Source organism: Engystomops pustulosus, chromosome 1, assembly GCF_040894005.1.
Source record: "Engystomops pustulosus chromosome 1, aEngPut4.maternal, whole genome shotgun sequence".
NCBI classification, from domain to species: domain Eukaryota; kingdom Metazoa; phylum Chordata; class Amphibia; order Anura; family Leptodactylidae; genus Engystomops; species Engystomops pustulosus.
Genome location: NC_092411.1, coordinates 236,463,219 through 236,478,765, shown reverse-complemented (window position 1 = coordinate 236,478,765; position 15,547 = coordinate 236,463,219). Strand labels below are relative to the sequence as shown.

Genomic DNA, 15,547 nt, shown 5'->3' with positions numbered 1-15,547 from the left:
AAGATTATTCCATGTCTCCCTAATATAGACATTTTGGTGGCAAGATCCTCTAAAAAGTAAAGTGTTACCTCAGAAAAGCCTTATTTATTAGCCAACAATACAAGAAACTATGAGGGACATTCATCAATTGTGACACAGGGTCCATGTTTTTGGGTTAATTAATTTACAGAATATTAGAATATTAGAGTCTGGTGCAAGGGCTTAATGAATTGGCGCAGGACCAAAAAGGGTTCTGAACCGTCTCCACATTCATGAAGGTGAAATACAACTCAGTAGACCAGTTTTAGCACCAAAAAAATTGTACAGAACCGAAAATTGCAGGAAAAGTGCATGAGTGTTGGAAAAAAAACAATATTGTGGCGCCGACACTTCATAAATATGGCACACAAGACAAGGGGGAAAAAACTGTCTGAAAGGCAATAATGAATGTCCCTGTTTTTTTGTGTTTACACCAGTTGGGTCTCCACTGTAGTCTGCTGACAGTCTTATGGACATATAGTGTGCTTGCAGGGCCAGTAACACACAGGGGATGTATCATCGTCAGTTTTTTTGTCTTCAAAATGTCTCACAATGTACCGTTTTGCTCCAAATGTGCAACTATCCACAACCCAGTCTACTTTTCATTTCAGAAAACTTACTCATTTTTATTGGAGAGACAGATTCATTAAGAACAAATCCACTTCTGTAGCCCTTTCTGGCAAAGGAAAAACTTGGGTACTAGATGCTACAAATGTGCTACTTTTTAACATTAACATCTAATGTGCCACATTCATAAAGTTGTCTACTTCAATATGATGCCAGACATCTAAAGAGCTCATAAGACAAAACTGGAGTAAGATCATGCCTGATGGTAAATGTTCCCAACAATTTTTAAGGTTTGGTATTGCTCCTCACCTCCTAAATTCATGCCAGCCTGGAGACACTTCTGTAATCTGCATGCAGGACAATTCTTCCTCCGAATCTTGTCAATAATGCAGTCATTCCTTCCTGCACAGAGGTAGCTGTGCTGCCCTGAAAATACACAAAGAGGAATTATTTTTCCATCTCAATGCTTTCACATTTGAAGTACATACATTGCTTTGTAAATCTTCACTTCAAGATTAATACGATTAAAAAAGATGAGGCAGTCAAAACTGATGAGAAATGTGGTGACATCGAAGCAAGAACTTGGACACAGTACAGAAAAATACACTGACAGTGATGGATACAGCGCAGATTGTGATGAAATATATATGTTTCAGGGATTTTAATTGAAAAAAGACATTTCATTTACATTTTATATGATGATGTCACCCACTAAACATCTTCATTATCTCTTTCATCCAAATATCCAGTTAGAAGACCCAGATAAATAGGGGCAAATAGTGTTATGTAGAAGATCTGCGTAAACCACAGATGAAATCGGTGAAAGTCTGAACCGGTGAAACTGAGTACATGAATGCATTGCCATGTAATGCCATGACCCTTCTAGGTATTAACTCTTTATAAAACCCTACAAACTCTACATAGGGAAGGGGGGGGGGTCACGTTAAAGGGTACAAGATATTTATTTCTTGAAATGTCCTTTGAAACTTATGTTAAATATAATTCGAACATAATGATAATTACAGATGAGTGGGCCCAAAGTTTCCATGCAGGTTCGAAAAGCCAATATGGAAAATTGACACCCCTATCTACTAGCCATGGCTGTGATTGACCAGGGGGATACACCTGGGACCCCACGGATCAGCAAGTTAACCCCTATCCTGTGGAGAACTTATAGTGACAGGACAACCCCTGGCAAAACACAGCCATGGCTAGTTAGCCAGAGGTGTTAATTCCCAGAATAGCTGTTCGCCTACCAATCCGACAATATGTCCGGGACATGCCAGAAATACCAAAACGGAAACTTCAGGTTGACTAATCTCTAATGATAATCCATTTGCAAGTTCTCCTGAAACTATATATTGAAATAAGATTCCATCTCTATGGTGTATATTCTTTGAAGTGCAAAAAATGCAATTCTGCCATCAAGAACTAGGGACTATGTTACAGTGCACATTACCTTCCAATGCTTCCAAGGCAAGCTGCCCACTAACCATATGATTTCAGTCCTGGTGATATCCTATTGCTAAGTGACCATCATTTTTTGTAATCTCAGTGTCATCCAAGTCATATTTTCACATTCGATATTTCAGAGCTCTGAGCTACGTCCTTGAAAAATGTGTGTGAATACTGACCGCTCTACAATAACAGCCTCGTGCTGGATGGATCAGATTGAGGGATAGTGAAAAACATCTGATGTGTTCATAGCACAATATTCTATTCTGTCCGAGAGTTCTGTCCGATTTCTGTCTAAATTTCGACCTGTTGTAAAATCCTTTGTGGGCAAGACACCTAATAGAAGCAGCGTAAGTAACCTTCCACTAGAAAGCTCAGTCACAAGAAAAAGACCACTACTGTTCAGACATCCCCAAAGACTAGGTACCAATATAGTTATATAACACCTATAACTTGTCAAATATTAATGGGGAAGATCCTCTCTGCTAGTAGCAGAACCACATCTAGACACGGTGAAGAAATCTCCAGCTACATACAAAATATGTCAACCTTTCTAAAAGTTTGTAGTTAGCTCCATAATACCTGCATTTAATTCATTATTATATACACGATGAAACACTGACATTAAGATACTTTCTGCCATTCTGATTTACATTTCCAGATCTTATCATGGTTGGATGCATTTTGTCTTTGTTTTGTTGTAATGCGGCATAAACGTGCTTAAACTAGAGTGAAGGAGTTTATTATGCAATGTTTCAATCTTCTCAAATAATAAGTGACCAATTAAAAAAAAAAAGGTTACCAAGCAGCAAGAGGTGATGGGCAAATGGCCAATACAATAGACTTGGCATAATGACTTTTAAGGGCGATGCCCAATTCTGTTTCCTGGCTTATTGAAGGCGCGGAGGGATGGTAAAGCAGAGTTATGTAACTAATGTGATGCAGCCTTAAAGTAGGACTGCCGTTGCTGGGCAGTTTCTAGAGACTCTGTGAAAAATCCAATGAAGACTTGAAGAGGAAATGTGCCACAAACAAGACTTCAGTTCAATGACTGCTCTTTTACAGATAATATGCAAGGCACATTGATCATTTCCATGTTAGGAAAACCAAGTGTATATTAAATTAAAATATAGTAAAATATGCGTTTTCACTTTTTCCATCTTTAATACCTACTGCACTTCCAAACAGATAGCAATGATTTCTAGTCTACGGATGTTCAGTTACTTTACTTTTAGCCAGAGATCTCCAAATACTGTATGTTTGTCAATTGATGACCACTTTTCCAAGTCAACATGATTTTGTGATGTGCATTTCATCCTGTCAAGGGTTAATTTAGCATGTCCTCATATTGTATTAAATAAGTAGAGTCCACAGAAATTAAAGGGAATTTACCACCTCTCCAAGCATTATAATCTTTTGGCAGAGAAATGCACAACAATTTAAAAAATATCTACCGTAATATAGCAGCTGGTGCACAAAAGGCAAGTTTGTACCATCCAGAGCATTGCCATCCCTGACTGGATCACTTCCCTCACCATCAGATAAGCAAGATATTTGGAAGAAGCATAAGGGGACAATGGACGTGATTAAGGTAGGAATAGCAGTGTTCCACGTGCTGAGGATGTGAACTTTGTGCACCAATGACCTCATTAGCATACAGATTAAACTGGGAATATCTTGAAAATGGCAACTTGGACAGAAAATTGGAAATCGTAATGCATTTCTCTACAACCTACTGCCAGCAGTTTATAATGTGTGATGGAGATGGTAGTATCCCTTTTGACCACAATAGTGGAAACTAACTGATGTTACAAACATTCTGTGCGAATACTGACTAAACATCTATGAACAAACGTGCGCACATTAATGGTGCGGTATATGTAATATGTAATGCTGGAATCCTAATTTCCTAATTTTCCTAAAATCCACATTTGCTGGCTCAAAAATTATTATTTATACGCAACTCATTTATTTTGCACATATTTGCTATAGCAATACTGGTTGCAGGGAATTCGGTATGTTCCTACATACTACATAAAGCTTATTTGAGATCCAGGAAGTAATGAGATTGTTGCAGATCATACAATATATCAGCCCAAATCTGGATGAATACATAACAGTCTCAATAATGACCACATATTTTAGGCAGGGGTGGCGAACCTATGGCACGGGTGCCAGAGGCGGCACTCTGAGCCCTTTCTGTGGGCACCCGGCCATCACTCCAGAATGAAGTTCACCAGACAGGACTCAAATAATCTGCCTGCAGAACCTTCCTACAATGATAGATAAGTTTGCCCTCCTCCTTTTAACTGTGTTGGAGTACTTGGGAGGCTGAAGGATAGAAAGTTGTCAAAGAACAAGGAGAAATACATTACTGCTTAAATTGCTGTGCTGGCACTTTGCAATAAATAAGTGGCTTTTGGTTGAAGTTTGGGCACACAGGCTCTAAAAGGTTCGCCATCACTGTTTTAGGATATCATTACCCATATAACCAGATATAATAAACCTAATGATAGATTTAACTTGCTAAGAGTCAAGACGCACATTAGAGCATAAGGATATAAAGAAACAAGAACTGTATAATGGCCAAACTTAATATCAGAGAGAAGTGCCAATAAATGAGAACAAGGGAGTAGCAATGACAGTGACAATCACAGGATGTGTCACCATGTATAAAGAACCTTCTTATACAGGAGTATCAGTCAGTAAAGGTGTATCTTTGCAGCCCTATCTCTTAGCACTGTACATGGTGCTATTTCGTCAGTATGTTTGGCTACCAACATTTGAACATAAGCAGAAAGAAAGTATAATGAAAATAATTGTAAATCTTCTGGTTTTTAAAGCCTTCCTGGGGTATAAAGACTAGTGAAGTAGGAAATTTCACTTTCACATTAAAAAAAACAAACTTCTCTTTTTGCAATTGGTAAACCAACAGTGGAAACTGACTCATCTCATTATTGCTTTTCTGGTCTTATCTTGACTGGTCTGATGAGCACATCCTTTCCCTCTTTAATAATAGATTGTGACAAAACCTGAAACTTAATGTCACTGTAAAAATCTTATGCAATTAGTTTATAGTTTATCCTTATTGATGGAAAATTTGCCTTGCATGCCATTGGAAATAACTCATCCATCATCATCCATCTGTTACCAAACTATAGCCCTCCTATGTGAAGATAAAATGCACTAATCCAACAAAATATACAACTTATATACAAGTTATATTTTCTCTGCCCCTTTACTTACTGATAAGACTAAAACCATCACATAAAGGCACAGCTGATATTAAATGTAATGTGGTTCTGAAATAAAAATGATTAAATGTTTTGGAACACAAAACATATTATATTCTTCCTCTAGAAAATATAGAAGCAAAATATGAAGCATATTTAATTGAAAAAAAAACATTTGGATTGATCAAGAAAAAGGAAAGAGAAAGAAAAATATGTTGTTGCTCTGTAACTGGGGTGTAACCACAGGGGTACCAGCTATAGTAGCTGTTATGGGGTCCATAGTGTCAGGGGGCAGAGCGACCTGACCTGATGCACTAAAGAATGGCAGATGCACACCATTATATACATATTATTCTGCACATTGTACATCATTATATGTAAATAACAGTCCACATCTGAGCCACCTACTCAACTTCCGTCATCTTCCTCCATGTGGTTAGCAACTACTGGGCAGAAAGAAGTCAGATCTTTGGTCTTTGAGCCCCTGGGATAAGATAAGTGTATAAATATGCTCTATATGCATGTATGTGTGATGTGTTTTATGGTGTGAATATGCTGTATATGGAGGATATATTCTGTATTTGTGTATATGTGAGGTGTATATGGTGGATATATGCAAGGTGTGTATATACTGCATGTGTGTTTATATACTGCATATGTGTATATGGTACTGTATGTATTTGTGTATATGCTGTATGTGTATATATGGTGTGTATATACTGTATGTATGTGTGTATATGCTGCATTTGTGCATATATGGTGTGCATAAACTGTATGTATCTGAGTCTATGCTGTATATGGAGTAAGGTGTGTAAATACTGCTTGTGTGTTTATATACTGTATGTGTGTATATGGTACTGTATGTATGTGTGTATATGCTGAATGTGTGTATATATGTTGCGCATATACTGTTTTATGTGTGTATACATGGTGTTTATATACTGTATGTGTGTATATGCTGTATTTGTGCATATATGGTGTGTATATACTGTATGTATGTTCATGCTGTATATGTGCATATGGTATGTTTATACCATGTACATGTGTATATACGTTGTGTTTATACTGTAGGTTTCATATGATGCATACATACTATATATATTTGATGTGCATATACTGAATGTGTGTATACTGTATGTTTAAGAGTATAAATGTATATATGAGAACCATATATATGTGTATATAAGCAGGGCCGGCGCTATGGGTAGGCAAAGTGGGCAATTGCCCAGGGGCCACTGAAAGAGGAGAATCTCTTCTTTCAAATGAATCTTGAATTTTGTTTCTAGGTGCCAGGGATCCAGAGATATTCAGGTTTAAAGTGAGAATATCAGGTGCCATTTTTATATATAAAAATCACTTCAGATGGCAGTTTAACAGTTAATGTCTCCGTTTTCCTGACACTTAGAAACTCAGATTTAGATTCATATAAAAGAGGAGACTCTTTTCTTTCATAGGAAAAAAGAAGTGAGGTTCCATGTGTCACAGAGCCAGAGATCCAGCCCCCTGAATTGTAGCCCCCTCCAGATTCTTAGCCAGTGGCTACAGGGAGGATTTGCTGCACACAGGAGCTGCTGCACCTCACAGATAATGGAAATAATCACTTTATATGTTACTACATTTTGAGAAGGGATAATATCAACTAATATTCATGTTTTAACCCTTCTCTATGCAGAACTATCTAAGAACATACTTGCTCTCTTATTGCCTTTTATTTTGTGGGGTTTTTTTGTGAAAATTGACTGATACGATGAACATTTGATCCTCTTCCCGTAATGTTGCTATTATATATTAACACCGTGACCCAGAACATGTCCATAAAGCTAAAACACACACATGTTCTGGAATAAAGTTTTTATTTCACACCATCCTCCATTATTTACACCGATGTTATGACGCTCTCATGAAGCGCCGAGGGTTCTGTTATTGTACAGCTAATACAATGGCGCACATTTAAAAGTGACTTTTATTATCTCATTAGCTTGGTTTATGGATATATAGTTATTTATTTGCGTTACCATTGTGTAAGGGAGTATACAATAATAGATCTGTGTAATTTTCTGCAAAAATAGGTTGGTGCCCCTGTGGATTTAACGTTCCCTTTGCTGCATATTTTGGTGAATTTACACATGTGGGGTCTGTATGATCTCCTCACATCTTACTGGTTTAGGAAAGTATATTTTCTTTATATAAGTATCTGGATTTGTAAAGCCTGGTTGTCTGCTTTCAAAATTCTATAGGTTTTATGGCGCCTTTACTTTTTGTTCTGTTTTATTGCTATATTTTGCAGGTTGTGACTGTCTTAAAATTTTTGGCTGAAAAGCAGATATCTAGTTATTACAGTTTTTAGTGATATTATATTGATTTATTTATGTGAACATATCAATATGGGACATTTGTGAACTCTACACATGTCCATCTATTACATTTAGGAGATGTGAAGGTAAATATTTTCTGTTTGGAGCACATTTTTTGCCATCAAAGTCAAATTTTAAGTATTTTTTATAAAATGTTTGCATGAAGGCACCAATGTCTATAAACTCTTTAATGCAATTTTGAAAATGGGGCAAGTGTCTGCTTTTGGAAAATATATGGTTTGTTGGGTTTACTTTATTTCTTTTTGCTGTAATTTCGATTTTATTTTTAAACATCAAAATTGTAAAAATTGCTCTGGTCAATAACGTGACAAAATATCCAGAAATGCCGGGCGCTGAAAGGGTTAATACCCCTTGGTATATCCATTTCCTATCTATATATCTATCTGTCTAGTTATCTATCCCCTATAACAGTGGTGGCGAACCTATGGCACGGGTGCCAGAGGCGGCACTCAGAGCCCTTTCTGTGGGCACTCGGGCCATCACCCCAGCACACCAGACAAGACTCAAAGAATCTTCCTGCAGCTCCAAGCAATTTCAAAGATGCTGCTTTCCGTCATATTTTGATACTTACTTCGCTACTTGGGACTGTAGGAAGAGGGAGAATTAGACAGGGTCAAATTATTTTTGGAGGATCTCCTGCTGGCCCCATGATTCTCTATGCACAGAGGGACACTGGAAAGAAGCTAAAATTATACAAATTTCCTATATTTCTACTGTGTTGCTGTCCTCAGGAGGCCAATATGATTGAAAGTTGTTGAACAAGGAGGAATAAGTTACTGCTGTAATTTTTGGTTGGCACCTCGCGATAAATAAGCAGGGTTTTGGGTTGCAGTTTGGGCACTCGGCTTCTAAAAGGTTCGCCATCACTGCCCTCTAATCTGACCATTTATCATTTATCTCCTATAAAATTCTCCCATATTACAGTTTGTTTTACCATACTAAAGGGAGCCTCTTGCTGACTGTGACTGGTCATAAAATAGTTTTATTTTGGGGCCCCACTTTCAGTTTTGTCCCAGGGCCCCACTTTGTCTAGAACCAGCCCTGAATATAAGTATATAAATATGCATAGGAGTGTATAAATGTGAATGATTGTATAAACATCTGTGAGTGTACAGATATGTACATATTTTCTAGGGAAAGGGCCCACAATCAGAAATCTGCTATTATTATTAAGATAAATTGTGGAAAAAATGGATTCAAAAATAAAAAAAGAACATTTCAAGCTAGAAGCCCATGTCCTGTGGCTTTGCCTATGACAGTGTGCAATAGGCTTTATGACAGCACCCAAGAGTCCCCTACAGCTCCGTACCATGCATTATTAGTGGTGCCCTACTGTTCCCTTTGCAGGGTGTCCAGAGTAGGTACATCTGATCAGAATACAGTACAGAACATGACATGTGCTTGAGGATGAAACTGTATGTATATGATGTACAGAAGAGCCTCCTCGCTCTATATGTTGGAGCAGAGGTTAAATGTATTCCTTCCCTTTTCGATCTTTATAAACAATGAGGGTTTAATTTTGTAAGATGTTGTCTAATGTGGCAATCTGCCCGAGGCTACAATTTCTAGCGTTTTATTAAGTGGATTAAGAGAGTGGATGATGCATCTGCGGCGTCATAGAGAATGGTTATAGACACAATGATATTCCAGGTCTAAGTGCATTTCATTTTAGGTGCGATGCTCAATACAAACACTTTATTTCTGTGTATATTGTCTTGCTTAATGCTATTTTACACTATGGGAAGAAAATGAGCGGAGACGTCACCAGGCACAGCTAAATGACATTTGATTGAGTAGTCTGTGTGGGCGGAAAACTTGTTTTTCATTTTTTTTTCTCCTTCTCCCTGCTTAGCAGCAAATTGTCTTAAAAATATCAGGCACTGTCACGTCAGTAAATAACTTAATGTAGCCCTTTAATATGCAGCATGTGTTATATACTGAAGATTGGGAATTTATATTCCACCACATATACAAAAGAAGACCTGAAATTGCTCGTCAGTTGTCTAATTACAAAATGCTTCATTATGTTCTCACTTCTAGGCTCCGGTTATGTGTAATGGAGCTATTCCTGCTATGTAGTTTCTCCTCTGCCTCTGCATATTGTGCTAGAATCAAGTTTTGAGAATGTAAATATCGTTAATTATGTCCCAAGAACGGGACTGCATGAAGTGTGTGAAAGTCCATATAATCCAGCATGATTACTCCAGGGAAACGGGCTGAGCACACCATGTAGTTACTCCACTAGGGAGGACAGTATCAAGCACATCATGTGACGTTTCGGGGTGTGGGATCAATGGGAGACCCGAGCATTTTTCAGTAAAAACTGAATGAGCACAGTGAAAGAACACAGTGCAGAACAGATTGCAGATGTTCGGGAACATCTGCGATCTGTTCCGGAGACACGCGTGCAGAACAGTGTTCTCCTCAATAGTATTTGAAGAACAATATGTGTGAAGAACAACTTGCAGATGTTTCCATACATCTGCAAGTTGTTCTTCACACATATTGTTCTTCAAATACTAATGCGGAGAACACCGTTCTGCACGTGTGTCTCCGGGACATCTTCGATCTGCTCCGGAGACACGCATGCAGAACGGTGTTCTCCGCAATAGTATTTGAAGAACAATATGTGTAGAGAACAACTTGCAGATGTTGCCAAACTGCACGCGTGTCTCCGGAACAGATCGCAGATGTTCCCGAACATCTGCAATCTATTCTGCACTGTGTTCTTTCACTGTTTTCTTCAATTAAATGATTAAATTAAATGTTTTAATTGTATTTTTTTACTGTTCTTCACTTCTTTTTTTTAATTAAATGCTCGTTATTGAGCAGGGCAAATACTCGTCCGAGCAACGAGCCGGTCCGAGTATGCTAATACTCGACCGAGCATCAAGCTCGGACGAGTATACTCGCTCATCACTAATCTTTACATAGGTACATGTAATTGAAGAAATGTTTGTATATGGCAGATGAATTAAACTAGATGTTAATGTCCAGATGGGAATATCTCTTGTATGAGACTGTGAAAGAACTTTTATATACAAGGTTGTAATAAGGCCGTCAAAGAGGTGGTTGAGTTGTCTACAAATCTCCGAATGCAAGCTGAACTTTTTGAAATTTTGTATAAATCCTCCAAAACTGCGTCAAGTTCCATTGAATTCTGTATGAAGCCCCTGGTAGAATAGCATTAAGGAGGAAATATCTCCAAAAAAAGTTTCTGACAGAGAATGTTTGGCTAAGGCTACATTCACATCTTGTTTGTTGCATCCTGCCATTAAATACATTTTTCACCCAAAGGGATCCAAACGTGAGCTCTTGCAATTTTATTCATGTGTATCAATAAGACGGATATATATATATATAATATATATATGGATACATATATCAAAGTTTTTGCTTGGCTTTTTATTTCCCTTTCATGCCACGTGTACATTTGTGATTTTTTATGCAACCTTCAAAGTTCACAATTGTCGAGTTTTCAGTGTTCTTTGAGTTACCACCTGAATCTAGATGTGAAGTAGTGAGATTAGCTGACTCACTAAAGACCATATGGAACATGTACCAATAAGAAAAACCACATATGAAAGATACATCTGACCAGTAGAACCCCCACCCAAAAAAGTAGCAGGGTAACGGGTGTACAAAGCAAGATATGTGCCACATAGTGTACTTTGTGCATCCTTTCTTGTCCTGCACATCTGCATCCATTTTTGGTTCTAAAAAATTTAGCCTCCTGCATTTTTCCTGTACTTTGCTCAGAATGTATATGTCTTCTTTAAAAATGAGGTTCAATGCATCTGTCCGCCTTTAAGTTTTTTGCCCAAGTTTATTAAAAAGACACAAAAAAAGACATAGAGCTTAATATCCATCCTTCTTTTTTTCAATTCTGTGACGGATACATCAAAGTATATGCCTACGCTATATTCTATAAATGAGAGGTGAATATGGCCTTAAGATGAGTCCCCATCAGTATCCCATTATCTGAGCTCTTGAAACAGGCTGAAGCTAGGCTGGGCATCCACAGCTGGAATCAACACCAAGATCAGCAAGAATGAGCCACGCATGGAGAGATAACCTGTTATCTATCTGTTATGTGCACAATTATACATTTTAATTTGAAAAATAAATCATCACAAGCGATTTTAAGCCATTTTTAATTGCAACACAAAACATGACGATATAGATTTCCTTTATACACAATAGTATAGGTTTCTACATATCCCACTGCATGTGCTGGTAGCTGATTTTAGCCCTTATGAATGGAATTGTAATGAATAAAATGCTCTGTTTTTAGATAAAGTGTGTAGGGGCCTATTTACTGGATGTATGTATATGCATACAGCACGGGTTAATATGCAAATGTATTAACACAATGGGGCAAATGTATTGATTTGTGGCACAAGGTCTATTTTCTGGCGCCCGAGTTTAGCTGTGTTTTGCGCTTTGATCTTACAAAACTTTGGTAGTTTTGTGCAGTGTGCAGTGTATATAGGCCAATGTGCAGTGTATATATAGGTTTTATGTGATTATTTTTCCACAAAGAGAATTAGTGAAAGAGCCTTGTCTCACAGATGACAGCTCAGCTCATTTAAAGGAGTGCTGCTAGAAGATTTATCTTTGACTCCTGTTGTTAGAAAAACATTCCTGCAATGTTATTATAACATTGGTTGATTATTACTCGGCTTTCCCTCATCCCCTGTCACTCTCGTCCACTCTAGATGCTGCCTGGGACTTTGTAGAGAGGCAGCTCATAAATGTGGCCTGTGATGGGCATACAGAAATAGTAGACAGCATATCCAAGGTCAAAGAAAGACTGACAGTTGTGGAGGCAGCCAGCAGTTCGTCAGCCCCAGTCAGGGGTTCCTAAGGGATCCAATAATAGCAAAGACGACGGTGCCACAGTCTGTGGCCTGAGATGGGTCCAACAGGTATCCCGTAAAATTCTCCTGTGTCGAAGGACACCAGTGAGTGGAACATAACAGGTACTTTGGCTACATCTGGACCATGGAGAAGGACTTTCGGGGACCTCTATGTTTAGCCAATTTCTGAGTATTTATATTCCCTGGGAAACTTTTGATTGCCCCACAGAAAATTCATGTGTTTGAGATATGGAAGTTATAATATGGGGCCAGGGCAGGATGCTATATGAATGGTTACAATGACTGTACACTGCTGCAGAATAGATCTATTACACATGTGGAACATGTATATTTTTACATCAGAACTTGCTGGAAAACAGTATTTTTTCTCGCCCTGGAATTTTTACAGTACTGTACAGGAAAACAGAGCAGACAGACACAATGACCTTGAAAGAGTTGCATGCATGGAATTTTGGGTTCTGCCAGACCGCTATGTAATCTGTTTTCTTTCTTCATTAAAAAGCTTGCAGTAATTCTCTTTAAGGACTTCATACTTCTTTAATGTCTCTCTGTACAAGGTACTAGATCACATAGCAGAAGTAAATTAAATTCACAATAGCAGTAATACTTCAAAAAGCTGTCAGTAAACAGTCTACTGTCTCTTTCCTTAGGGACCTCAGATTCCGATAAGAAACCGCTTTTCTTACTTTTCCATTTCAAAACTATCTGTGATGATACGAGTTATCAGGAGAGTTATAAAATGCCTTCTCCTAAAAGAAACGTACACTCATTTGTGCTGATAAAAAACTGTTTATGTGATCTATTGTGAGGATAAATCTGATTTATGCTTCTGTAAATGCATCATTTACATATGCGGGGAACCTTGCAATGTAACATCTCAGCAAGACACTTCATAGCTTCTGCTCTCTCACACTTTTACTAGATGATGATGCCAAATTGATTTATGCTTGTTTAACAGCTACAGGCAACAAATCATGCCAATAATAGTCTTAGGCTAGGGCTACATGTTATCTTTGGGCATACACCAAATCGGGGATCGCTGGTTGCATTGTGATAACTTTTATAGGCACATACAGAACATACACATAGGGCAGGTCAATCATAGAAAGAAGTAATCCAGTTCAATAAAATACTATATAGTGATGGGAGTCACTGTTAATATCACTCAAAAGGAAGGAATTTTTCACCAGTCTATCCCAATTTAGAAAATACTGCTAAACTGTTCAAGGTCATTGACACAAGTCCCTTTCTAAAACATAATTGACAAAGTGGGAGAGAGCTACTTATACAAAAATCTTTCCAATTCAGTTTGCCCCAAAAATGGGATTACATGTCTGGCAGTATATTAAATATGTTTTAGACGAGGGGCGAGAGGCGCAAGGCAGCTCAGTAGCAAGGTAATCAAAACGAACCCTGTTCAATACAAAGAAAAGCTTATTTAAATGGTAGGAATACTAATGTATGAGACTGTAATGTAATGTAACATCAGGAATCTCTGACTTGCGATATCTGGGCTGCTTGAACCTCAACTTACTTGGGATCATTTTAAATTTCAATAACTGTTAAAAAAGGTATTTTATTAATGATTAAAAAATAAAGAGAATTTTTATTAAAAAATGTAATTTGTAAGTTCCCCTACTTCTTTAGGGTGTTATATGTTTTAGACACTGTCTATGCCCCAAAATTCTGCAACAAAGTAATTTAAAGGCAGTCTATATATGCTCCAAATCTATAATCCAGCATCAGCCAAACTAATAACTATGGCACAGTTTCAGTCTGGAGTAAAAGTACTGGTCTAATAATTCTCCCTGAATCAAATGTAGCAATATGAATCCTATTTAATACATGTAAATGTTTATTTAGTTACTTTTTTATGGATTCATTTTGTATGTGAATTTTTAGGAGTAGGTGAGGAAAATACCTGAAGGAAGCACACCCCTTCAGCATGACTATTGCAATCTTAAAGGGGGGTTGGCCACTTATAATAAACTAAGTATAAGATCATATTAGTTTCACCCATATTATACTTTTGCTGTTAAGCCAGCAGGACACATGACATCACAGGAAGACTCTACTCCTGCTGCCTTGGGGGTCACATGACCAATGGTCCAAGGAAACCTTAACACAGTAATTATAATTTGGGGTGACTCTATTAGGAACTTATACGTACCCAGTTAAAGTTTACACTATGTAGCCAACCTCTACATAAAATCTACCTTAAAAATGAAGCATGATAATCTACGAGCACTTACTCATAGGTCCATAGGTGACTGTGGTAATCTTCTGTTATCCATGGCTTTCTTCCTTCTAAAATAAACTTGTACAATTATGCTAATGAGCCAGAAGGGCTACACTAGCCCCGCTGGGTTGTAGTTACACAGGTTATTACATTCTGCAGGAGCACTTCCCCCTCCCTCTGTGTGATTAATGCTGCTGAGATTATAGAAAGTGCAGGGGGAGGGCGAGACTGAGAGGTGCTACTACTGTGTAACAACAGCTTGTAAAGCCAGAGACAAAATAGGGTAGCGCTTCCAGCTCATTAGTACAATTTTAAAAGTTGATTTTAGAGGGAAAGAGGCCATGGACAACAAATATAAGAAGATTACCACAGTGACAGTGCCTGGATCTATGAGTAAGTGCCTCTGGTCTATCATGATGGTAGATTTCCGTTGAAGAGTTTAATGATGAGGAGAGTGAACTTTAAACAGGATACTTTTTTCAGAATAAAACAGCTTTATCTATAGGAAAAACGGGTACATTCACAGCATGTATATTGTGTGAATTTAAAGGACACCTGTCATCAGGTCTGTGTCACTTGTCCTGTCACTACTACCTGTTGAAGCAGCTCACAAGGATCCATCACAGTCTTCATCTAGTCAATTCATATATTAATCATAATATAAAATCATCTTTTCTTTATTATTATGTAAACGAGGCTGGTCACATGGTCAGAGGCAGTGATGTCACCCCTGTTACCCCTCCCCTCTCCTCCCCCTGCTCATGTCTGTGTGTAATGTAT

The 15,547-nt window shown here is 37.9% G+C and overlaps 1 protein-coding gene across 3 annotated transcripts in view; it reads right to left on the bottom strand.

Annotated features, from left to right (window-relative positions):
* NR3C2 (nuclear receptor subfamily 3 group C member 2) overlaps nt 1–15,547 on the bottom strand; it is a 237,031-nt gene that overhangs the window by 50,988 nt on the left and 170,496 nt on the right. For all 3 annotated transcript variants that reach the window (XM_072121586.1, XM_072121578.1, XM_072121593.1), the window contains one exon: nt 895–1,011. In XM_072121586.1, coding sequence (XP_071977687.1) covers nt 895–1,011 — 117 coding nt within the window. The remainder of the gene's footprint in view (nt 1–894; nt 1,012–15,547) is intronic.